Source organism: Chrysochloris asiatica, unplaced genomic scaffold (assembly GCF_000296735.1).
Source record: "Chrysochloris asiatica unplaced genomic scaffold, ChrAsi1.0 scaffold00213, whole genome shotgun sequence".
In the NCBI taxonomy this organism is placed as follows: domain Eukaryota; kingdom Metazoa; phylum Chordata; class Mammalia; order Afrosoricida; family Chrysochloridae; genus Chrysochloris; species Chrysochloris asiatica.
In genome coordinates this window covers 3,661,478-3,688,846 of record NW_006408731.1, presented here as the reverse complement: position 1 = coordinate 3,688,846, position 27,369 = coordinate 3,661,478, and the positions used below count along the sequence as shown (strand labels likewise).

The 27,369-nt window shown below is 37.8% G+C and overlaps 1 protein-coding gene across 1 annotated transcript; it reads right to left on the bottom strand.

The window, feature by feature from the left end:
- Positions 1–314: 314 nt before the first annotated feature.
- Positions 315–22,662, bottom strand: SLC17A3 (solute carrier family 17 (organic anion transporter), member 3). Its single transcript, XM_006872821.1, has 11 exons — positions 22,572–22,662; positions 20,056–20,267; positions 19,652–19,885; positions 19,478–19,565; positions 7,460–7,546; positions 3,086–3,204; positions 2,813–2,974; positions 2,337–2,466; positions 2,093–2,240; positions 1,699–1,789; positions 315–449 (listed from the first exon to the last, which is right to left on the bottom strand). The coding sequence occupies exons 1-11, from the start codon at positions 22,660–22,662 to the stop codon at positions 315–317; spliced, it is 1,497 nt and encodes a 498-aa protein (XP_006872883.1).
- Positions 22,663–27,369: the final 4,707 nt, after the last annotated feature.

Here is a 27,369-nt window from a genome sequence, read left to right as displayed (position 1 = left end):
CCATTGTTAATTTCATGAAGCTGATAGCTATTCTTGACTATCATTTGATTTGAGTTTTCATTCATCTTCTATTTTTCCCAAAAACAAAGCATAAGAAAGGACTGATCTAGTATCTGAAGAGCCATAACGAACAAAATTCTTTTCATGGGTATTTTCATCGCTGAAGCCTTTCCATTTATGAAATAAAGTGCCTGATGGCTTTTCTGTCTGGTGTAGAATAACTAAGAAAGAAAATGATAATGATACAGAACTTTAAAAAAACTTAAATAGCATTCTTTGGTTATAATCATAGATGAAATCATTATTCTTTACCTTCATAAATGAGTGCATTTTTTCTCTTCAGCCCAGTCCTGGATATCTGCTTTTCCAAATATGAGGTAGAAGATCAGGCCTAATATGTTAATGAAAAACAACAACAAGAAGACATTCCTCCATCCAAATTCAGGGTCCTGGCAACACAGAACTCCAAGTAAATATTACCCCTTTCATCTTTTTTATTCCCCTATGTAACATCATATTAACAGTTCAGATCACAATGTTCACTGTTGGATTTTCATGAAGAAATTAATTGCCTGAAAGTGGTTTGGTTGTTTGATGAACAAAATAATTTAAAAGAGATTCGGTACACTCTTAACAGAAGAAGTTTGGGAACATTAGTGATTAACATACAGAATTGGATTTGTCACTATGAAAGTGGTATAGATATCTATTTTACATGAATATTGTCTACATGAGGCATGCCAAACATTCTTTCAAGATTCTTCTTAAATTGTGATGTCATAGTGAAAACATTATGGGTTTTGGAGCTAGACAGGTCTGAAGAATAATTCTGATTTTATAAATATCCTCTTAGCTGAAACATATCCTAACAGATTTTCAGTTTAATCATCAGATCATAAGGATACTAATAATGATCTATCTACACAATTGGTGAGAAAATTAGCAACTAAGTGAGTTTACTGTATATGAACATATCACTTAAATATATTTATTTCATTATCCTTTCTTTTTTGTATAGTTATACAAATCAAAATTTCAAAACAATACAGAAGACAAGGTAGGTTGCATCCATAAATGGAGTCATTATACCAAGACAACTATGTGACTCTGTGGTTTCAATTTCAAAGACTGTATATACCAATGAATCACTAGTTAGTTCTTTATTTGGTTTCATAGTGAACCAACATTGTTGTTGTTATTAAGTGCTGTCAAGTGAGGTTAAACTCATAGCATTCCTGGATAGGATTTTTGAGGAGTGGCTGGTGAATTTGAACTACCAACCTTATGGTTAAACTGACCTTGTGGTTCAGTGCTTATCCTGCAGTTCCACACCAGGTCTCCATTGAGATCACCAAAAAAATTGTTGCATATTTTTTCTGTAGGTTTTCAGACTAGACAGCACTTAACAACAACAACTACTACCCTAAAGGTAGTCAAACCCACCTTTTTTGGGTTTTGACAATCTACTTTTGTTAAGATTACAGCCAACAAAACTATGGGCAGTTCTACTTTGTAATACATGGGGCCATCATGAGTCAGAACTGACTCAACAGCAATCAATTACAACTCAATCTTCATGCAAAAGTCAATCTCATTTTAAATTTATTTTACAATCTTTGAAAGCATTCTTTATAGTATTAACCTTATCAATGGATTTGGAAGGACAGTTTATAGTCCTTCTTGACATGTAAACTTTACCTGACTCAGAAGGAATCCACTGATAGTGGGTACCAGAACACCTGCTATGAGTCCAAATGACCTTGATGCTCCCATGAGAAAACTGGAATGCCTGTGGGTGAGAGAAGTGTTCCAGGCTATATGCAGAAATGCTTGACAATATCCTTTGGCCCTGCTCCATGTAGGAATCTATCCTATAACTATGTCATAAAGCACCTATACTATCTATAGTCAACAAAAAACACTAAGAGACATTAACAGTATCCCTGATACACATTCATACCTTGGGAAAAAAAAAAAGGCCGAAGAGCTATCTGTGGTCTTTGTTAATGATTGGTTTTCCAAAGTTTGGGGCTCCAGAAAGCTAAGTATTTTTCAGAAAGTGTGAAAACAAAACTGGTTAGTAGAATCCTACCTTGGAGCAATATCTAAGGCATTAATATAAATCCCAGACTGACACAGTGAGCTAAGTCCAGAAGCGATGGTCAGAAGAGTTACTGTTGTAATGTAGCTGGACCTGAGGTATGGCAGGACAGCAAGGATTATTGAAGAAGGAAGATTTCCTAGGGAATGAGCAACAAACAATTTAAATAGGGAGATGAATTCTTTGGTTGTTGCGTGCATTGAGCACTAATTCATTCATTAGGCCCTCTACTTACCTAGAACTGTAGCAATTTTTCTCACTGTAACAAGTCTGAAATTCTTGGTCAGAAGGAAGTCTGCTAGTAGGCCTCCCAGGATACTAAAGAACCAAGCAAAAATAAAAGGAAGGGCAGATACGATCCCATTCTGAAGAAAACAAACGGAACAAACCTTCTTAGTCAGGTAAAGTTTTCATGTCAAGAAGGACTATAAACTGTCCTTTCAAATCCATTGATAAAGGCAATGAGATAAGAATTTTCACTAATCAATCACTCCTAATCATACTGCCATCCTGAAATCATGCTTTCTTAGGTAAGACCTGAAATCAGTAACTTTAATCACACTCCAAGAAAGTATTCAATCATACCTTCAATGATACTGACATGAAGGTTACATTAATTAATAAGAGAGAAATTTCTCTAGGGGGAATGATTTGTGAAAGTTGAATGATCATGAAAACAGGAGGGAAGAACTGGGGGAGAAATATACTCACATCTCTGAGGTTAATATTGTACACAGAGCTGATATAAGTTGGTGTGTATACAGTCATTACAATGACTAACCAATGATGGCTGAAACAGCACAAAATCAAGGACCAAAGTGGTAGAGATCTGACCATAGCTTTGATAGGAAGAGACGGCCTAGAAGAACTGAACTGAAAACAAATTTACTGGTCAGAACAGTAAAGATCTGAAAGATATTTACATAGTTTTAGGCATCCTGAAGAAGTACAAATGCTAGAAAAAGTAGGAGTCCTTTTATGTACCTGTTTGGTCAGTGAGGATATGATGTATTCCTTCTCTGAGATGCTTATCCATGGGTGAGAAATAGGGTCATCATAAACCAGAACAACCCAGAGAATGCCACAGACACAGCCAATAATTCCTGTAACAGATAGTAAAATGGCACAGGGCTGATATCTGCCTTCAGCATGGTTTGTTTTTTGTTTTTTGTTTTTGTTTTTTACATTGAGACATGCTGTGGTATAGAACTTGGGGGAAAGTCCTTGTTCATAATATCCCCTTTCCACTTCAGAAAAAAAAAAAAAGGACATGACTGAGTAAATATTTCAGCTTTCTAATACCTATTCCTTTTCATTTCTTGTTTATTTGTGTGTGTTCTTGTTGCTAAGTGCCATGAAGTTGGTTTCAACTCATAGTGACCCTGTATAAAGAGTCCTGTTGGTGAATTTGAACCGCTGACCTTGAAGTTCAAACCAACTTTGCAGTCAGTGTGTTGCCACACTTGGAACACCATTTGTATAGCAATCATGTTGTTGTTGTTGTTAAGTGCCATCGAGTCGGGTCCGACCCATAGCGACCCTGTACAGGGTTTCCGAGGGTGTAAATCTTTACGGGAGTAGAAAGCCTCATCTTTCTCCCGCGGAGCGGCTGGTAGTTTCGAACCGCTGACCTTAAGGTTCGCAGCCCGATTCGTAACCACTACGCTATAGCACCACAGTACTTGGCATCTCAATCTTTTTCATTCCATCCATTCTAATAGATTTGTATTTACCTCAGTATGGTTTTCATTTGCTTTCCTAATAACTAAGGATGTTAAGGATCTTCTCATTTGGGTATGTGCCCTCCATAATCTTCTTTGATGAAGTGCTGGTTAAAATAATTTATCCATTTTTAATTGGGTTGTTGTTTTCTTATCATTGAGGTTTTAGGGTTGTTTTTTCTTAAAGTTTTTATTGTGAGTTGAGTGATAGTTTACATGGGAAAATATCCATTTTACCCTCATCCTATCATATTTCATTTAATTGCGATGATTACAATCCCTTCCATGCATCATTCAACAACATTTGCTTCTAGTCCCTCTGTTTTCTTTGTTTGTTTGTTTTTTGGATGTACACCAAACACTCAGGAATATGTAATCATTCAAACACCCAAAAGACATGCCCTGCAAGCCTGTCCTCCAGCCACCAGCACACAGCCCCTCTCCTTCCTATAACTGAGTTTTGAGAATTATTTCTACATTCTGGATAAAAGTTCTTATCATATGTGTTTTGCAAGTATTCATTCCCTGTCTCACTTTGCCTTTTTTATGATCTTAACATTGTCTTTTTGAAGAGCAAAGGTTTTAAACTTTGATGAAATCCAATTTATCAATTTTCTATTTTATGAATCATGTTTTTCATATCATATCTAAGAAACCTTTGCTTAACCCAAGAACAAAGATTTTCTCCTGTTTTATTCCAAAAGCATAATCACTTAAGTTTTAGCTTTAGGATCCATTTTGAGTTCATTCTTGTTTTTGTCTCTGGTGTGAAATATGGGTCAAAGTTCTTTTTTTGCATACAAGTATACAACTTGGAATGCCATTTGCCAATATGACTATCTCCTCACTATTGAATTGCCTCTGTTTCTATTCAGAAACAAACAAACAAAAAGTTTTCCTTATATGTGTGGATCTGTTTATGATGCTGTTTTGTTCCTTTGACCAATTTGGCCTATTTTTATTAACATCACCCTGTCTGGACACCAGCAAGTATTAGTTCTTCAACTAATTGTAATTGTAATTCATTTTCTAAGTTGTTTGGCTATCCCAGATTCTTAAAATTTTCATATGAATTTTAGAGTCGTCTTAACAATTTCTATCAATAAAAAAGACTAATTTCTTCCCAAAAAAAGAAACAGAAGTGGATACTCAACACAGTTTTATGCTAGGATTTTGATTAGTAGTGCACTATACCTATAATTCAATTTAGTGTTTGATTCATTTTTCCTTGTATTTTACAATGTTGTTCTCACTGTATTGTTCCTAATGAGAAAGCCGTTGTTATTATTTTTGTTACTCTGTGCATGGCTTTTATTTTTGGTTTCTTTAATATTCCCTCTTATCATGGTTTCAAACCACTTCGTTATGATGTATGTTGGTGTAGTTTCTTCATGTTTCTTGTGCTTTGAGTTTTTTGAGTTTCATTGACCTTGTTTCTGTGCATTTATAGTTTTCATTAAATTTGAAAATTTGTTCAGATCTTATTTCTTCAAATATTTTTTTTTCCCAAATGCCTCTATTCTTTTGGGGACACTTTATAGTTTACTGTAAAAGTTCTATCCATTTTATTATTAGTTTTTCTCTGTCTTTTATACACTATGATTTCTGCTGCTATGTTTTTTAGTTCATTAGTCACTTCTGCTTTATTGTTGTTGTTGTTATGTGCCATCAAATCAGTTCTGACACATAGGGTTTCTGAGGAGTGGGTGGTGAGCTTGAACCTCCCACCTTGCAATCCAAACCAAACTTGCAGTCCAGAGCATTAACCCACAGTGTCACTGCCATTAATTCTATGCAGTACATTGTTCACCTGAAACATCTCTCGAAGTTCGTTTCAGGTCTTTGTTAATATATTTTCTATATCTCTACTTAACTTATTGAATATTTAGGGTACAAGTATAATAACAATTTAATATACTTGCTTCCTTCTATTGATATTTGTGTCATTTCTATGTTGGTTTTAACTGACTCACTAGTCTCATTATGGGTTGTCATTTCCTGTTTATTCTTTTTTCCATGCCTGTGGTACTGTGGTGGCTTACATGTTGCTATGATACTGGAAGCTATGCCACCGGTGTTTTAAGTTCCATCAGGGCCACCTATAGTGGATAGGTTTCAGGAGAGCTTCCAGAATACCACAGACTAAGAAGAAGAAGAGTTGAACCACTTCTGAGTGGTTAACCACTGAAAATCTCATTAATAGCAGCAGAACATTGTCAGATATAGTGCTGGAAGATGAGCCCCATCAGGTTGGAAGGCATGCAGGTTGGAAAAGCTGCCTCCAAAAAGGAGACTTGAACTTAATGATGTAAATGGAGTACAGTTTTGGGGGATCTTCAATAGTTAATAGGCTACAACTAAAATGACAAGAAACAGATGCAAACAGCCATCAATAATCAGAACATGGAATGTACAATGTATGGATACAGGAAAATTAGAAATTGTTAAAAGTGCAATGGCATGTATAAAAATTAATATTCTAGGCATTAGTGAGTTGCAATGGACTGGTATTGGCTATTTTGAATCTGAAGATCATATGGTTTACTATGCTGGGAAAGTCAAATTGAAGAGGAATGGAGTCACATTCATAGCCAGAAGGAACATTTCAAGATCTAACTGGAAGTACTATGCTGTCTGTGATGCGGTTGTTGTTGTTAAGTACCATCGAGTTGGTTCCAACCCATAACGACCCTGTATAGGGCTTCCAAGGAGTGGCTGGTGAGCTTGAACCACTGACCTTGTGGTTCAAACAGATTTTGCAGTCTAGCATGTTAGCCCATGGCACCACACCATGCATACAATCACTACCACCACCACAGGGGAGACCAGTTAACTACTATTATTCAAATGGATGCACCAACAAATAAAGCCAATGATGATGAAATTGAAGAATTCTACCAACTTCTTCAGATTGAAATTGATCAAACATGACATCAAGACACTTTAATAATTACTGGTGACTGGAATGTGAAAGTTGGAAATAAAGAGAAAGGATGTTGAAAATATGACCTTACTGATAAAAACGACGCTGGAGATCACATTATAGAATTTTGTAAGACCAGTGACTTACTTATTGAAAATACCTTTTTAAACAACATAAAAGGTTTTTATGTACATGTGGACCTCACCAGATAGCATACACAGGAATCAAATTGACTACATCTTTGGGGAAAGATGTAGAAAAGCTCTACAATATCAGCCAAAACAAGGCCAGGGGCAGACTGTGGGATGGGCCATCAATTGCTTATATGCAAGTTCAGGCTGAAGCTGAAGAATACTAAGCCATATCCAGGAACCCCCTCATTATTTGGCCTAACCTGAGACCAACCCTATAGCAGCATCTATGACTTCTTTCTTCTCTCTCACAAACCACTGCTCTGCAAGCCTGTCCCCTATTCTTGCAAAGACAGCAGAGTATTATGTTAAAATGTTAATAGCCCATTATAATAGGCAGGAGAACTTCAGAATTCTTAGTGTATGTCAATTATTCCCTAATAATATGTTCACATATTTTATTGAACTTTGATTAATCTAGGATTCTTCTGTCTTGACTAATTTCTTCCAAAACAGTATATACAGATACTCAGAAGGATCTTTCTGAATATTGAAACCTGAAAACTAAAAGGAAACAGCTTACCGAAGATATAAAAAGCAAAAGGCCACCCAATGACTTGACTGATGAAGCCACCAAGGAGGATGGCAGTGAAAGCTCCCAGCATCATTCCTGTAAAGAGATAGAGAGCAAGCTACAGGACTCTAGGCACCCACCCAACAGACATATGCAGACAATTCCATGTTACAGAGCAGTATTATAAAGAGATAAGTATATTTGAATACGCAAACTTGAATTCATGGTTCAATTAATTTGATTTCCTTAGAACCTATTTTTTTGACAGTTCCCTGGTAAGATTGCAGATGAAAGGTACACTTCATGTTAGACTATTTTATTTTTTAAATACCTTTATTTTTTAATCAAACAAATAATATATGCTTTTTATAAATAATTATCACAAAGAACTAAAGTTTCTTTCACCTACCCACCCATCAATTTTCACTTTCCCTCTAAAATTAATCATTAGTAACAATTTATTATACAACATATATTTACTTACTTTTTCTTTCTACCCATACATATGTATATATGCATATATTTTTGTAAATGTATTTATGTAACATGCATAACATTAACAACATAACAAATAAAAAAACAAATATTTATTTGTTTATAATTTCTATGTTTTATATAGTGTTCTCATATATGATAAGGCAGGTTCTCGTTTTACAGCTTTTTCAAATGTTTGTAGGCTGTTGTGTTATTTTCCAGATAAATGTCAATATTAAAGTATCAAATATATGTGTATGTGTGTCGTAATTATTTTTACGTATAGAGGATCATAATGTACCTATGTTTTGTGCCCCTATTTTTCATTTAACAAATACCCTTATAAGTATTTCTATATCACTGTATAAGAGTCTTGATGAGTTGGATTGGCATATGGCTGCAACAAATGGGCTCAAGTATAGAAAGAATTGTGAGGATGGCGTAGGAATGGCAGTGTTTTATTCTGTTGTACATACTGAGTTGGAAGCAACACGACAGCAACTAACAACAATGTAGATTTTACTTAGTTATTTCTGAGACTAGATAAAAGTAGTCATTTCTAAACAATGATTTAAAACAAGTAATTTATTTTTGTACAACAGTGTACCAGAAGTGGACTTGCTAGATCAAAGGCTATGTGCACCTTACATTTTGATAGATACTCCTGAAGTATTCTGCTAAAAGGATGCACCAAATTAAATTATCAATGAATATTGCTTTTTTTCTAATCTTCTTGACAAGATTAGTGGTCTTGGTGCATTATTGAGTTGCTTCTGAGTCCTTGCAAACCTGTATTGGGTTTCTAAGGAGCAGAAAGCCTCATCTTTGTCCAACAGAGCCATTGGTAGATTTGAACTGTTGACCTTGTGGTGAGCAGCCCAGTATGTAACCCACTACACCACCAGGACTCCTTTGGCAATATTGTTGTTTGTTGTTGTCAAGTGCTGTTGTAGCAGTCAGTTTCAACTCATAGCAACCATGTATAGAGTTTCCTAGAAGCAGTTGATAGGTTTAAACCACTGACTTTGTGGTTAGCAGTCCAATGCCTATCCTACAGTGCAACACCAAGACTCCATTAGATATCCTTAAACATTGTTGTTGTTGTTGATAGGTGCCATCAAGTCGGTTCTAACTCATAGCGACCCTGTATAGGGTTTCCATGGAGCTGTTTGTGAACTTGAACCACTGATCTTGCGGTTCAAACTAATTTTACAGTCTAGCACATTAACCCACAGTGCTACATCTTTAAAGATAATTTTTCCAGAATGAATTTAAAACAGTATTTTATTTAACTTATCTTTGTTCTGACTTACAGTGACGTTTGAGCATTATTCCCTATGTTTATCTGTTTTTTCATTTCTTCTGTGAGCTGTCTGTTTATTTTATCTTTTTCCTTTTGCTTGTTTTGTTGTTGTTGTTGTTGGTTCTCACTCATAGCAACCCTGTATTGGATGTCTGAGGCTTTAAATTTCTGTGGGAGCAGAAAGCCTAATCTTTGCTTAAGTTTGTCTTACTGATTTACAGTGTCAGTATATATTGTGAATAATAATTCTCTGTGGCATGCTGAACATGGTTCTTTTCTTTCATATTGAACTTTATTTATGTTAGTTTTTGTAATTCAGCAATTATAAGTACTTATGGGGCAGGCCTATAAGTCTCATCTGTAGTGACCTCTAGATTTACTTTTCTGCTTAGGAGAGCTGTCCCCACTCCTTCTAAATTAAAAGTGATTGTCACTTATATTTTCCTTTTCTTTTGGCTGTGCCCTTTATATAAACATCTTGCATGTATTGTGTTATTTAAGTACTAGCACCTGGTATGACACTGTGAACTAATGCGTCAGACTGCAAAGTTATTTGAACTGCAAGATTGGTGGTTCAAGCTCACCAGCTGCTCCTATACAGGGTCGCTATGGGTTGAAATCGACTCGACAACACTTAACAGCAACAACAACAACATCCAAATGCATGGGGTCCTGGTGTGATACTATAGGATAAGCACTGGAATGCTAATCACAAAGTCAGTGGTTCAAAGCTACAGGTCACTTCTTGGTAACCCTATACAGGGTCTCTATGAGTTGAAACTAACTCAAAAGCAATTAACAACAACAACATATATGTTTAAATATACATACATACATACACATACACACATATGGATATATATGTGTGTATGTGTATGTATGTATGTATATGGATATATGTGTGTGTGTATGTTTATATGTATTTACTACCCATGGATATATGTATATATATATCCATATGAAGGAGCTCTGGTAGTGTGGTGGTTACGAATCGGGCTGCGAACCTTAAGGTCAGTGGTTCGAAACTACCAGCTGCTCCACGGGAGAAAGATGAGGCTTTCTACTCCCGTAAGGATTTACACCCTCGGAAACCCTGTACAGGGTCGCTATGGGTCGGAACCTACTCGAAGGCACTTAACAACAACAACAACATCCATATGTATGCATATATCCTTGAGTTAGTACAAACAGTTAAATGCTCTATGACTAGCCACAATGTTGGTGGTTCACACCTAACCAGAAACACCTTGGAAGACAGGCCTAGCAATCTGCTTCTGAATGTTCCCAGGTTTGTAAACCCTATGGAGTAGCTCTACTCTGCACATACGGAGTCACTGTGAATCAGAACTGGCTTGACAGTAATGATAATGAACAACATAGATGGATAGAAAAGACAGATGGGTAGAAAGATAGATAGATAGATAGATAGATAGATAGATAGATAGATAGATAGATAGATAGATAGATAGAGGTAGCTTCCATTAAGTTCACATAGATTCCTATAAGAGGCTTCAAAACTCTATGAGGGACTTCAAGAAAGTTCGTAAAAAAATTTCATGACCTTTTCATTCTATTTTCCACAAACTTCTGAAGTTCCCTCATATGCACAACAGAGCAAAACTTTGCCTAATCCTGTATCATCCTTATAATCACGAATATGCTTGAGTTCATCGTTGCAATTATTGTTTCTATCTATCTCATGGAAAGGTCTCCTTCATCCTCTACTTCCCCAACAGATCCTCCTTTAGCGATTGGTGCCCCATGAAGATGTGTCCAAAGCAAGTGAGTCAGACAACGCTTTCTTGTGGTCCATTTGGTTTCCTTGACTAATTTTCAGAAGTAGATACCTGACCTTAGTTTGTCTTAACCTGGAAGCTCTGCTGAAACCGAGTGATCCTGAGGGTATTTGAACTACCAATGGCATAGCTTCCAATGGCATAGCAACATACCAGCCACCAGAGTACAGCAAACTGGTAGATAAGGAAGTGGTGGATATACAGATACATTTTTGTTGTTGTTAAGTGCCGTCAAGTTGGTTCTGACTCAGAGACCTTGAATAGGGTTTCTGAGGCTGTAAATCTTTGTGGGAGCAGAAAGCTTTGTCCTTCTAACTCAGAGTAGCTGTGGACTCAAACAATGATCTTGTGGTTCAAAGTCAAGTGCTTATCGTATGGAGCCACCACACGCCCCTATATTTACATATACATATATACACACATAGCAGTCCTTATGTGGTGTTGTGGGTTAATGCACTGGACTGCAAAATTGGTTTGAACATCAAGATCGGCAGTTCAAGCTCATCAGCTGCTCCTCAGAAACCCTATACAGGGTCACTGTGGGTCAAAACTGACTCGATGGCACTTAACAACATACACATGCACACACGCACACGTGTATCCTTGTGTAGTGCTGTAGGATAAACACTTGACCATAAGGTTGGTTCAAACTGCAAAGCTGGCCGTTCAAACTCACCAACCGCTGCTTGGAAACACTATACAGGGTTGTTATAAGTAGGAACCAATTCCACGGCATTATACAACAACATATATACACATACACAAAGTCCTAGTGTGGCCCTACAGAAGTCACTGTGTGGTGCTATAGGATAAGCACTGGACTGCTAAGCTCAAGGTCAATTGTTCAAACCCACCAGCTCCTTGGAAACCCTGTACAGAGTTCCTATGAGCCGGAACTAAGTTGATGGCACTTAACAACAGCAACAATATACAAATGCATACACACTCATAAAGGGGGCTCCAATAATTTTATGGAAAGTGGATTTAAAAGTTAATGGAAAATTCTCACAAAATATTTGAAGCTTGTACATGGGGGTGAGTAAAAATCATCCACAAAACTCTGGGTGTATTAAAATGCCCGCCCATGTCCACAACACTGAGTGTGCATCCAAATGATTCTGTCAAATAGACAAGTGACAGTGGATTATGTGACAAATCACTTGCAAACCAGCTATAGCTCTGCCTATAAACTAATCCAGGACAGACTTGGGTTTTAAAAAGCTTGTATGAGATGGATATCAAAACAACTCACAGAAGAGCATCAACAAAAATGTATGGATATCTGCAAACAAAATCTGGACTGATACTTGAAGGAAAGTAAACGTTTATTTGAAAAAATCATTACTGGTAAAGAGATATGGATTCATCACTATGAGCCTGAGAGTAAACAGTAGAACATGGAATGGAAACAACCTCAATCATCAACAAAGAAAGAAAAGTTCAAAAGTCAATCATCAACTGGAAAATTGATGCTTTCTGGGATTCTCAAGGGTCAGTATTGGAACACTATCAGGAAAAAGGGTCAACTATCAACAGTGCCTGTTACAATGAGAACTGAAGGCTAAGTTCTGGATTAAATGCAGAGGACTGCTATCCAAGGGCATTGTGATCTTGCATGACAACGCACATCCTCATACCTCATCCCACACTGCAAAAACTTCTTTTTGAGATGCTAAAGCATCCTCCCTCTAGTTCCGATCTTGCTTCATCCTGCTTTCACCTGTTTGGTCCCCTGAAAATAGCCCTTCAAGGAGGAAGATTCACCTCTGAAGTGAAGACAGCTGTGCATTCATGACTTGCAGCTCAGCTGAAAACATTTTTTATTAAAGGAATATGAAAGCTTGTTGATAAATGGACAACATGTGTTGAAAAGCAAGAAGGTTATGTTGAAAAAATAATGTATTTGTCTTTTCTAAAGTTGACTAAAATTCTACAGCCAGATGTGCAGATAATTTTTGACTCACTCTCATATGTGTGTGTGTGTGTGTGTGTGTGTGTTCATATATACATACATTTATATATGTATACACACACGGGCAAATGAAAAAGTATATCTGCTAGGAACTCTGGTGGCGTAGTGATTACAAATCGGGCTGGTAACTTCAAGGTCAGCAGTTTGAAACTACTAGCTGTTCCACGAGAGAAAGATGAGGATTTCTGCTCCTGTAAATATTTACAAAACCTTGGAAACCCTGTGCAGGGTCACAATGAGTCGGAACCGCCTCCACGGCACTTAACAGCAACAACAACAAAGTTAGTTCACCGAGGATGTTCTTGTCAGGATATTGTTATGTATGTTTCTTGTATTATTTGAGTATATTTCATTCTACTATGCTGTAGCTGTTATCAATGAGTCAATTCCAACTCATGGTAACCTCACGTGGTACCTAGTAGCACTGCTCCATGGTGTTTTCTTGGCTATAATCTTTATAGAAGCAGATTACCAAATCTTTCTTCTATAATGCCACTAATCTGGTTTGAACTGCCAACCTTTAAATTGGTAGTCAAGTGGAAGCCATTATAAATTTGTAGCTTGTAATACGTAGGCAAATCACACAAAATATGCTGTTGTTGTTATTTGTCTTCGAGTTGGATCTGACCTTATGCACAATAGAATGAAACACTGCCCAGTCCTGCCCCAGCCTCACAATGGTTACGTTTGAGACCATTGCTGCTACCTCTATGCCAATCCATCTCATTGAGGGGTCTTCCTCTTCACTTTTCCAATTATGATATTCTTCTCCAGGGACTGGTGAAATATGTCCAAAGCACAAGAGATGACGTTTCACCATACTCCCTTCCAAGGAACATCTGGCTGTACTTCTTCCAAGATAGATTTGTTTATTCTTCTGGCAGGTCATGGTACTTTTAATATTCTCCTCCAACACCTTAACTCAAATGCATCAACTCTTCTATGGTCTTCCTTACTCATTGCCCAACTTTCACAGCATGAGGTGATTGAAAATACCATGGCTTAGGTCAAGCACATCTTAGTCTTCAAACTGACATCTTTGCTCTTGAACACTTTAAAGAGTTCTTGTGCAGCAGATTTACCTCATACATTTTCTGATTTCTTGACTGCTGCTTCCATGAGTGTTGATTGCGGTATCAAGCAAAATGAAGTATTTGACAACTTCAATTTTATCTTCATTTATCATGATGGTATTTATTGGTCCAGTTGTGATATTTAGATATATATTAAGATTAAGTCTGTTGATTATGAGATGTAGGCAGAATTCATGCACTGTGTTGAATTCTAAGGATAGCATTGTGTTTGAATACAGAAAAGAATAGAAGGTCCAAGAGCTATTAATATTAATTAGGCAATAATTATAAACATGAGACCTTGAACATTCATGAGGTATATGAGATGATGAATTAGCAGAGTATGGAAGTTGGCTAGAGAAAGTTGACTGCACACCTCTGCTCACCCCTGTTTTCAGTGACTTGAAGTTGGTATCTTGAAGTTGATCATGGTGAGAATATTTAGACCACAGGAAATGGTGAATGCTACAAATTACTTCTCCTTCCCCCCGCCCCTAGGACTGCTGGTAGCATAGAGGGCTAAGAGTTGGGCTGCTAACCAAAAGGTCAGCAGTTCGAATCTGCCTGCTACTCCTCAGGAGAAAGATGAGGTTTTCTGTTCCTGTAGTCTCAGAAAACCTATACAGTGTCTCTATAAATCAGAACCACTCCACAGCACACAACCACCACAAACTACCACCACCCTTCCCCCTCCGGACAACTGGCTTATCAGCACAACACTGCTGACAGTATTTTAGAGGGCTCAATTTGTCCATCCACTATGGAAATTACCCTGTGTGCTCAAGAAACCATGACTGTACAGCAAATTAAGCTGTGGACAGTCATACTCATTTCCACGCAGAGTGCCTTCCATCTGATCTGTACACTCTTACTCAAGTTTTAACTCTGGTTCTTATAGCCACTCATCAGTGGGAAGGCTATGTGAATACTGTGAATATTGTGCACACTGACATCAGTGATTGTAAACCTGCTTTCCACCTACTTGAACCCTATCCTAAATGGGTGTTAATATACCCATTTTTCTTATTTACTACTCTTTATGTGCCTTAGATTGATTTAACAAGTTGCAATTCTAGCAATTTGCAATCAGTCTGACCTGTGAGCATATCTGTTCTGTAACCTCTGGTAGCTTGCCTCATACTGCAGCTGAGGCTGTCATTACAGCAAGGTGATTTCCCCTCATTGCTGTGGAGTCGATTCTAACTCATAAGACTATATTTTTATTGTTGTTGTTGTTAAGTTCCCTCAAGTCAGTTCCAACTCGTTGTTGTTGTTGTTAGGTGCCATTGAGTTGATACTGACTCATAGTGACCCTGTGAACAGCAGAATGAAACACTGCCTGATCCTGGGCCAACTTCACTACTGTTGCCATGCTTGAGTCCATCGATGCTGCCACTTGGCCAATCCATCTCGTTGAGGGTCTTCCTCTTTTTCTCTGACCCTCCTTACCAAACATGATATCCTTCTCCAGCGATTGGTCCCTCCCTGACAATATGTCTAAAGTATGAGAGATGAACTTTAGCCATCTTGGTCTCCAAGGAGCACTCTGGCTGCACTTCTTCCAAAAACGGATCTATTGGTTCTTTTGGCAGCCCATGGCACTTTCAGTATTATCCTCTAACACTGTAACTCAAAAGCATCAATTCTTCTACAGTCTTCCTTAGTCACTGTCCAGCTTTCACATGCATATGAGGTTATTGAAAATACCATGGCTTGGGTCAGGTGCACCTTAGTCCTCAAGCTGACATCTTTGCTCTTCAATACTTAAAAAAGGTCTTGTGCAGCACTTTTGACCAATGCAATATGTCGTTTGATTTCTTGACTGCTGCTTCCATGAGTATTGATAGTTGATCCAAGAAGAATGAAGTCCTTGACAACTTCAATCTCTTCTCCATTGATAAGAATGTTGTTTATTGGTCCAGTGGTGAGGATTTTTGTTTTCTTTACATTGAGATGTAATCCATACTGAAGGCTGGATTCAGTAAATTTTTTACTTTGTCTTCATCAGTAAATGTTTTAAGTCTTTTTCACTTTCAGCAAGCAAGGTTGCATCATCTGCATATCACAGGTTGTTAATGAGTCTTCCTCCAATCCTGATGCCACGTTTTTCTTCATAGAACCCAGCTTCTCCAATTATTTGCTCAGCATACAGGTTAAATAAGTATGCTGAAAGACTACAACTCTGTTGCAAACCTTTCTTAATTTTAAACCATTCAGTGCTCCCATGTTCTGTTTGGACAACTGCCCCTTCGTCCAACTCATAGTGACCCTATGAGTGACTGTTGAGTTTGAATCACCAACCTTGAAGTTCAAACCAACTTTGTGGTCCAGTTCTTATCCTTCAGTGCCACACCAGAACTCCCATAAGACTGTAGGACATTAGAACAGCCCCATAGGGTTTCCAAGGTTTTAAATTCTTGCAAAAGCAGACTACCACATCTTTCTCCCACAGAAAAGCTGGTAGGTTTGAACTTCCAACCTTTCCATGAGCAACTCAGTGCTTAGCCACTGTGCCACCAAGGCTTTGTCCCCATAGGACACATATGCTATTCATTCAATAGTATGTTTCTAAGATTCATTCATATTGTTGTATGCAGCTATAATTTCTTTATTTTCATTGTTGTATGATATTGTATCATTTATAGATTAAAGAGCTCTCTCTTTCCCCTTTCAGGCTTGCTTCAATATAGTAGCCACCAGTCGGTTTGCCTGCTTGGTCTTCCTCCCTTAAGTTATTGAATTCCTCAAGTGACTTTAAGTTTCCAGCCAACAATAGGTATGCCTTTTCAGACCCCTTAGAGGATGATACAAGGAGCTCTGGTAACATAGTGGTTATGAATCGGGCTGCTAATCTCATGGTCAGCAGTTTGAAACTACCAGCTGTTCCACAGGAGAAAGATGAGGCTTTCTGCTCCCGTAAAGATTTACAGCCTCAAAAACCCTGTACAGGGTCACTATGAATCGGAACGGACTCCACGGCACATAACAACAACAGAGGATGATACAATAAATATATTCTGTCTGAGAAGCTGGCTGTCCTGGACTCTTACACTAAGGGCATGTGCCTTTCTGGTAATCTTTCTCCAGCCTGTGGGCTGAGCATGAAGTCATTTCCCAGTGCCGCCTGCAGAGGCTCCCTAGCATCACTGGAAATGGCAGTTTCTGTATGAACTACTGAAGCAAGACTCCCATGAACTCCAACCTCTGAAGCCAGTTCTCGAGACAAGGCAATCTCAGACAATTCCCTAACACCAAAGACAAGGAAACCTTTGGAGAACTTTTGTAGAATATTCAGTCTCCTGCAGTTGTCCTAGACATAGTTGATCTATGCTGGTGGTTTAGTCCCTATGAAATAGGAAGTGAGAGGTAAGAGAGTCACCACTTACTATAAGGCATTGTCTTTATTCCACATCTTTAAAAATTTTTTTTCATGTTTTCCATCCCCTGATCTTCTTGTATTGTATACTGGAACAATCTCTCAATTTATCTGTCCAGTTCACTAGTTGATGGTCATCTCTGTACATTCAAGTATGCAAACAATTCACTTTAATTAAAAATATTGGCAATCATAGTTTTAATGTGCAAGTAATTGGTATAATAGTTGTTATTGTTAAGTACTGTGGTGTTGGTTCCAGCTCATAGTGACCATGTATAAGGCATCCGAGGTGAGTTGAACTGTTGACCTTGTAGTTCAAACTGACCTTGCAGTTGAGTGCTTATCCTATGGTGCCACACCAGTACTCATAGTCTGTTTTTTGTATTTATTTTTTAATAAATACCATATACACATATTGCCTGGGATCTCCCTGATGTTATCTGTTGAATTATTTGATGTTTTCTCCTAACTCCTTTATTAATATGTTTGTAGCTTTTGAGTTTGAGGTTTCTCTTTCATATTCTTGGTTTCCCTCAAAGATTTGAAGGCTTGGGAAAGCCTATCCCTTAGGAATTGTGTTAAGCACCTCACTGCTGACTGAAACGTTGCATCACCAGCCTCTCTGCATGAGGAAGATCTGATGACCTATTTCATAAAGAGAAAGCCCAGAACACCCTATGGGACAGTTCAACTCTGTCACATGGGGACACTATTAATCAAAACTGACTCGATGGTATGTAACAACAATAACAGTACCCTTATTTATAAGGAGCCAGGTGCCACAAGCAATTAAATGCTCAGTTGCTAACTGAAAAGTTGGCAGTTCAAACCCACCTACTTACTGGCTTCAGGCAAGATAAGCCTGGCAAACTGCTTCCATAGAGATCACGGCTGAGAAAACTCTATGGAGCAGTTCTACTCTGTAGCATATGAGATTGCCATGAATCAGGGTCTATTCGAGAGCAGCCAGCAGCAACAATAACAGTCCTTATTTATATTTGGGGACTTCTTTTGGTCAGGTGTGGTAACTAAAGTGGATTTCCTTAGTCCAAACTGGACCTCCATTTCCCTATCAGTGAATACAAGCTCTGGTTGCAGAAATTAATCACCCAGTGTTGTGAAGAACTTTAAAGGGGCATGGAGTCTGGAAGAGTGTGTATATAGTTTGTTTTCTGGGCTTGAAGAGTTCTTTACCCTCAAACTAGCCTTCTTTTCTTACCCAGCACTCACTCTGACACTATCCTGCTTATTATCCATACTCTTTCCATGTCTCCCTTTCTCCCAATGCAGCTAGGCTTCCAGAATCCTTATTCTAGGAGCCTGTGTAGGCAGATCGTTATCAGAAAACAGTTCTCAGGACAACTGAGTTCCATTCCAAAGAAGATTAAGTTGAATCCATACCTCTTATCAAATACCAGTAGAAACTCCAATATGTCAGAAATTTAGATATTAAAAACAAAGCTATTTACATACAAGAATAAATATGGGTGAATGTTCTTACAACTTTCCATCTATGACTCAAAACCAAGAGGCCATAAAGGAATAATCAATTTGATTGCTGTTGTTAAGTGCCATGGAGTCAGTTCCAACTCACAACAACCCTATATAGGGTTTCTGAGGCTTTTACCTCTTCCTGGGAGCAAAAAGCCTCATCTTTCTCCCCTGAAGTGGTTGGTGGCCTTGAACCAAGGACCTTGTGGTTTGCAGTCCAATGCTCATGATATGGAGTCACCGTACTCCCAGATCAACTTGAGTACATAAATATATGTTTTTTTACCAACTGCTGCTCCCCCTCCCCATTAATGTCAAAAATCTTTATAAGCAGTCATATCATGAATGACAACCCAGGGAAAATAACTGAAAACCATGACACAGACAAAAGACCAATCTTCTTAATTTAGAAATACTTCCTCAGCATTACGCAGAAGAACATTAACCATGCAATAGAAAAAAATTGTCAGAGAATGCAGTGGGAAATGCTGGGTTGCAGTACCAGAATTTTGTTTACTAACCCATTTTGCTTACATTTTTACCTGATAAAGCTATTGTGAAGAGTCTGCTTCGTTCTTGTGGAGGACTCCATTTTTCCCAAAGTGCAAACTGACCCCCAACTATTGATCCCTAAAATGAAAAATAGTTACAGTTCTTGATCTGTGTTACCATGAAGAAATTTGTATCCAGCTGAGATTTATAAAATGTCTGGGTACCTGGCACAGGCCCTGGACTGTTCGAATTATGACGAGAAAAACTACTCCAAGGTCAGCTGCCAGAGGAATACAGAGAATGATAAGCGAAGATCCAAACAAACCAACACCAACCACTTTCTTTATTCCTACTCTTCCAGCCAAGTATCCACTGGGAGCCGAAGTCAGTATTATGCCATAGTTGAGAGAACCAAAGATGAGGCCCTGGGCTTGAGGGCTCCAATTATACACAGGAACCTTAAAGAAACAGAGAAAGCTGTAGCGAACTACTTACAAAATTCTTTCAGGCTGTAAGAAGGTAATTTAGATCTATCACTTGCTTTGATATCATTATTTTCTCAATCAAAATCTTTTAATGTATAAACATTGGAAAAATAAACAATGAACTTGAATCTTGCATTGCTTACCCCTGCAGGAAGACTCTTTGGGGCTTTATTTGGGTCACCCAATGAGTTCACAGGCAGCCCTTCCGTGGAGATGTTGAACTGAGGCTGAGGTTCTGTGCTGTTGACCATGGCTACCATTGTGATGTTCATGATGGTGTATTGTGCCATCAGTATGAAGTTGCAAAGATGAACAACGTAGGCTATTCCATAGCGAACAGAACATAGGCTTTTAACTGGAAATATAACAATGCTAGTTATATTTTCAGGAAAGGCAAATTCTTAATGAGGTGCCAGAACCAGTTGTGTAGTTGTCTGTAGAAAGAGTAGAGGGAATAGCCTATGAGAAAGCCCTGAAGGTGGGTAAAGAGTGCCTGATGGGGTCTAAGAACCAAAAGGAAGTGAGTAGGCCAGAGTAGAGTGACTCAGAGATACAACGACTGATAGGCGGAAAGAGAGATCATAGAACCTGAAAGCTTTATGGCCACATAGTCTATTGTATAGACTTTAACTTTGAGTGGGATGGGGGTTACCTGAGGGATTTGAATAGAGGAGGGACATGGTGTGACTTCCATTATGAAAGGATCTTTTTGGCTGCTGAATTGAGAACAGAATGATAAGGGGAAAGTGAAGTTAGGAAGCTATGGTTTATTTATTTATTTATTTATTTTTGTTCCACTAAAAATTAATTGATTAAGTAATAGTAATAAAAATTAATAGCAAATCTAAAATTAAGTTCCTGCGCTCTCCCCAAATTTACTCCCCTCAGAGTCTTCAACTCAGTTGATAGAAATTCTATCCTTCTAAACATTTTGGGATTATTATTTTCTTTCTATCTTTCACACTCTCTACCCAGTTTATACAAAGAAGACTGCTGTCTTTACACTCAAAGCCAATATGGAATCCAAGTCAGGGGAACTGCTATAACTGGCATAGGCCCCTTCCACGTGGATCTAACTACCAAGGTGTCTTGTCTGGAGTTTTGTAACAGCCTTCATCTTAAGGTCCTGCTTCCAACCTTCCCAGTAAAAGACTTGAAGTACTCTGATTATACCATAACTCAGATCATACCCGATTTGCTCAAAATCCTCCAAATGGCTCCATTTTTGTTCAGATTAAAAACTAAGATTTTTCTAGTGGCCAATAAAAATAGAATATTTATACCATTTACCTCACAAATTTAGCTTCTTGGGTATAAACCCTAAGGAAATCATTCCAAATGTGGGCAAGTATTATGTTAAAGAATTTTCTCTGATTTTATTTTATTTATAATAAGCAAGGCTCATTATGTTTTATCATAAGACTCAGGATGAACAGGTTCCTGGTCAAGAAACAAAAGCAGGATCATCCCCTTCCCCAATGGATTCCATGAAAACTATTGAGAAAAGCAGGTCCTATTCCATGAGAAAACATTGGAGAAGAGCAAAGCTGGAGATAATGGAGTCACCTATGTGATGACACACATAATGTACCTAGGTCACTAGTGTTCTACCATATCAAGTAAAAATGTTGCCATGATGTGATCAATTGAACACATATTGGAAAACTTCTGGTTGCTTTCTTTGTTTTTATGCTTCTGCTTTAAGAGACTGACAGATAAATAAATATGTGAGAAGTTTGGTTTGAAGGAAAAAAATAGAGAGAGAGAGAGACTCACAACATAGATATCTAGCCATAGAAGATTTTTCAGGTATTCCATATGCTGTAATAATAATCCATGTATAGAACAATATGAAAAAACATGTGTGACCAAGTTAAAAATATATAACATAGACAGTATTGTTGGTTGTTAAGTGCTATCAAGGCAGTTCCAACTCATAACAACCCTGCATAAGGTTTCTGAAGAGCAGCTAGTGGGTTTTAACTGCTGAACTGTGGTTAGCAGACCAGTGCTCATCCTACATTGCCACACCAGGATTCCAGAAGTTTATAAAATATGCATAGGGAAATGAAAGGAAATTAATAAAACAAATGATAGTAGTTGGATATGCTGGTGTATTATGGAAATTTTACATTTCCTGACTTTTAAAGCTTCTGTTATTAGTTGTTTTTAGATTAGTTAATTAAGCAGTAGACTTATGTTTACAACATTACATGTAATAACAAGCAGGTAGTGCTGTAGGATAAGCACCGGACTACTAATCATAAGGTCTGAAGTTCAAATCCACAAGTCTCTCCATAGGAGAAAGATGAGACTTTCTTCTCGTGTAAAGCTTTACAGTATCAGAAACCCTATACAGGATTGCTATGAGTTGGTACTGACCCGATGGCCCCTAATGGCAACAAATACACAATGCTACATGGAGACAATTCATTAGCAATTATCAAGAATGTAAATGCATATGGACAAAAATTAGAACATAAATAGCAAAAAATAAAAGACTTTAAAAACAGTAGTGTTCATTTCCTTTATTTGTAAACTTTTATTAATGTCACTTTATTTTTTAAGAATTAAATAGCTTAAAACATATAGATTACTATCTTTGTATTAAAACATTGCACGTGAAGTCCTAAATCTAAGCAGCCATGGTCAACTTTACCTTTACTGGAAATGAGCTTTTCATCCAATTGCATGTCTTGGGAGTGTATACTCTCTCCTGTTGTGGCGCTCAGCTTTGTAGTGGTGGCCATTTCTGGTTTTCCTCTCCTGATTAATCTTCACCTACCAAGGAGAAATGGAATCCACAGGAGTAACATTGAGAGAAAGACTCCTTGAAACACACAGTGGGTATGAAACAAACATTAGCTGGGTCATTTCATGTGGATGAGATGCAGGAAGTCTCATTAACCCTTTTGGTTGAACACACCAGATGTGCTGCAGCTAATGTTTGGAACTGTCAGTTTAAGAGCACTGGTTTTGCAGCTAGACATTCCAAGATTCAAATTCAGTGATTTGTCTACTGTGCCAGGTGGCATCCAGAGCAAACTTTTATGCTTCAATTTTCTCATGATTTTTTTCCTTTACTGCACTGACTAGAATCTAGAATACAATACTTAATAAAAGTGATAAGAATGAACATTCTTATATTAGAGAGAAATCATAAATTTTGTTACCATTAAGTATAATGTTAACAGTAGGGTGTTTTTTTTTTTTACTTGCTTTGGTTTTTGAAGATGTCCCTTATCAAGAATTCCCTTCTATTGTGAATTTCCTTACAATTTTTAGGAGGAATGTTTGCTGGAGTCATGGCACTGTGGGTTAATGCATTGGACTGCAAATTTAGTTTGAACTGCAAGGTCAATGGTTCAAGCTCACCAGATGCTCCTTGGAAACCCTATACAGGGTCACTATGGGTTGGAACTGACTCAATGGCACTTAACAATAACAAAATCTCTAATTATATGAGGGGGCTTCAAAAAGATTGTGGGAGGATGAAATTAAAAGACAATGAAAATTTTCCATGAACTTTTTTGCATCAGGGTGATACCAACCAAAACAACAACAACAACAACCCATTGTCACCTAGTTGATTATGACTCATAGTGACCCTATGTTGTTGTTAAATGCTGTCGAGTCAATTTAGACTCATAACGACCCTGTACAAGATGTCCGAGGAGTGGTTGGTGGTTTTGAACTGTGGATCTGGAGATGCTTATCTTACAGTGCAACACCAGGACTCCAGCTACCTTACAGAACACAGTAAAACTGCTCTTTAGGGTTTCTGAGATTGTAAATCCTTATGAAGACAACTATATCTTTCTCCAACAGAGTGGGTTGGAACAATAGAACTTGCAGTTAGCAGTCCAACGCTTAACCCACTGTCCCACCAACCACACAGATTCAATTGAGAAGTAGTCCTTTTTCTTCTATTATTTTTTAGAAAAGTGTGTAGAATTGGCATTATTTTTTCTTTCAATGTTTAAAGAATTAATCAGTGAAGTCATCTGATTTTGAGTTTACTTCAGTGGAAAGGATTTTAAGTACAAATTCAATTCTTTAAAAAACAAATACAGGGCTATTCAGGTTAATGTTTATTGAGTGAGCTTTGGTAGTTAGTATCTTTCAAATAATTTGTCCATTTTATCTAAGTTGTTGAATTTATTTTCATAAAGTTGTGAATATTCCCTTGTTCTCCTTTTAGTAGCTGTAAAGTTTTTGGAGATGTCACTTCTAATATTCTTAATAATAACCATTTTTGTCTTCTAACTTTTTCCTGATCAGCTTCATAAGATGTAGTAATTTTCCTAACGTTACCAAACAACCAGCTTTTGGTTTCATTGAATTTCTTTTTTTCTATGTTCCATTTCACTAATTTTCTCTTATCATTGTTGTTGTTGTTAAGTACTGTGAGGTCGGTGCTGACTCAGAGTGACCCTGTACAGGGTTTCCGAGGCTGTAAATCTTTCGTACAGGAGCAGAAAGCCTCATCTTTCTTCCATGGAACAACTGGTAGTTTCAAACTGCCATCCTTGAGGTTAGCAACCCAATTCCTAACCACTACGCTACCAGAGCTCCTTTTATTCTGTTAATTTTTTGGATTTAAATTACTTATCTTTTTCTAAATTTTGGACATGGATTCTATGGTCAATGATTTGACTCCTTCTTCCTTTTCTTGTAGTCATTTAGCATAATAAATTTCCTCCTAACTACTCCTTTAATTGGACTCCTGGGGTGGTACCTTGGGATCAGCACTGAACTTTGAACTACAAGGTTGGCAGTTCAAACCGACCTGCCGCTCCTTGGAAATGTTATACAGGGTCGCTATGAGTCAGAATTGGAGTTGAACTGATCCTGTGATTAGCAGTACAGTGCTTATCCTATAGTGCCACACCAGAACTTCTTAATAATGTTCTGTTTCCATTTTCATTTAATACAAATTACCTTCTAATTTTGTCCTTTAATTTAGCCTTTGAATCATGTGTTACTTGTGTTATTGTTATTAATTGCCGTAGAGTCAACTCATAGTGACCTTTTTAGGGTTTCCGAGGCAGTAAATTTTGGGGGAAGCAGAAAGCCTCATCTTTCTCCCACACAATGGCTCAAAGTATGATAATCAGTTTCTGATGATTTGGAAAATTTCCAGGGCTCTTTCCATTATTGATTTCTAATACAATTTCATTACAGCTAGAAAACAAATTTCTATAAATTAAATCTTTTTAAAATTCATTGAGACTTGTTTGGTGGCCCAGAATATGATCTTTCTTGGTAGAGTTTTCATGTGCACTTGAAAGGAATTTGTATCTGCTCCTTTTGAATGGAACATTTAATAAAATGTTAATTAGCTTAAGTTATACGATATTGTTCAAATTTTTTGTATTCTTGCTGAGCTTTACTGATTGTTTTGAGCTAGTTTTCAAGCATGCCATTTCTTTTTCTATCATTTTAGTTTTGACCTTTCCTTGAATTTATGTTTAAATTGTGTTTTTTTCTAGTAGTATAGAGTTGGGCCTTGCTATTGAATCAGATCAATTTTGTTGGCGTGCTAAGACCATTTACATTTAGTGTGATCACTGATATGATTAATTTAAAATATATAATCTTTCTATTTAATTTCTATTTGTCCTATCTGTTCTTTATTCTTTTTGGGCCTTCTTTTAGATTAATTGTATATCTTTTATTATTCCATTTTCTCTCTTTTATAGTACCTGCAACTCTTTGTTTTCTTGCTTTTCTTTCTTGCTATACATTGGGTGTATAGTTTAGGTGCATAGTTTGGGTGTATAGGAGTTCTGGTATGGCAGCTGTGGGTTAATGTGCTGGACTCTATAAGGTGGTGTGAACCACAAGGCCAGTGGTTCAAGCTCACAAGTTGCTCCTCGGAAACCCTATCCAGGATTGCTTTGGGTTGGAACCAACTTGATGGCACTTCACAACAACTACAACATAGTTCACATCTATAACTGATTATAGTGTCCTGGAAATCCGAGCCTCCTTGGGCTCCTAACTCCATTTCCTTAACTCAGAGAGTCCTTCACTGGGCTTCCCCTCTCCCTGTCCATTGTGTCAAAATTCTCTGAAGATAGTAAGCTTGGGTTATTGTAGGACTCACTTCATTTACTTCCCATCTTTGAGGAATCATTGTCCTTTGTTGCCATTGAGATACTTCTGACTCATGTCGCCCATGTGTTAGAGGATAGAGCTGCTCATAATCTTGGTTGGCTGTAATCTTAACAGAAGCAGATTGCAGGGCTTTCTTCCACAGTACTGCCAGGTTAGAATCCTCAGTCTGTAGGTTAGTAGTCAAGTACAAACTGTTTGTGTCACTCAGGGGCTTTAGCAGATAACAAGTGTCCTGAAAAGTCTTGTGGTATTTATTTGTCTGACAATTTTGGTTGTTTCAGGTTGTTGTTGTTGTTGTTAAGTACCGGAGTAAGTTCCGACTCATAGTGACCCTGTACAGGGTTTCTGAGGCTGTAAATCTTTACGGGAGCAGAAAGCTTCACCTTTCTCCCACGGAACAGCTGGTAGTTTCGAACTGCCAACCATGAGATTAGCAGCCCAATTCGCAACCACTATTCTACCAGAGCTCCTTGGTTGTTTCAGGTAGTAGAGTATATTTAGTCCATCTTTATTACCTGTTGTTGTTGTTGTTGAGTGCCGTCAAGTCGATTCCGACCCATAGCGACCCTGTACAGGGTTTCCGAGGCTGTAAATCTTTATGGGAGCAGAGAGCCTCATCTTTCTCCCGCGGAGCGGCTGGTAGTTTCGAGCTGCTGACCTTAAGGTTTGCAGCCTGATTCATAACCACTATGCTACCAGTGCTCCTTTGTTACCTAGTGCTACCATAATAGAAATACCACAAGTGGGGAGCTTAGAGAAGGTAGATTAGAAGTACATTTTCTCACGATTCAGGAAGCTAGAAGTTGAAATTCAAGGTGTGATTCTAGAAGGAGGTCCTTTTCTGTCTATTTCAGCTTCTAGTAGCCAGAAATTCTTGCAGTTAATGGGTTTATAGATGCATTTTCCATGTGTGTCTGCCTTTATATGATATATTCCCCCTGCATATTTTGTATCTGTTATGTCCTATGTAATTTTGTATCTACTATGAAGTCCTGGTGTGGCACTGTAGGATAAACACTGGACCACAAGCTTGGTTTGAACTGCAAGATTGGTGGTTCAAACTCACCAGCCACTCCTAGGAAAGCCTATACAGGGTCGCTATGAGTAGGAACCAACTTGATGGCAATTAACAACAGCATGTTCTCTTTATAACTCAGAATAATTAGGTTTTGGACCCACTCTACACTAGTATGACCTCTTTAGCACAACAAATAAAAAGCTTTATACAGTCATATTTACATGTACATGTTATGGGGAGACAAGGAGCTCTGGTAGCATAGTGGTTACAAGTCAGGCTGCGAACCTCAAGGTCAGCAGTTCGAAACTACCAGCTGTTC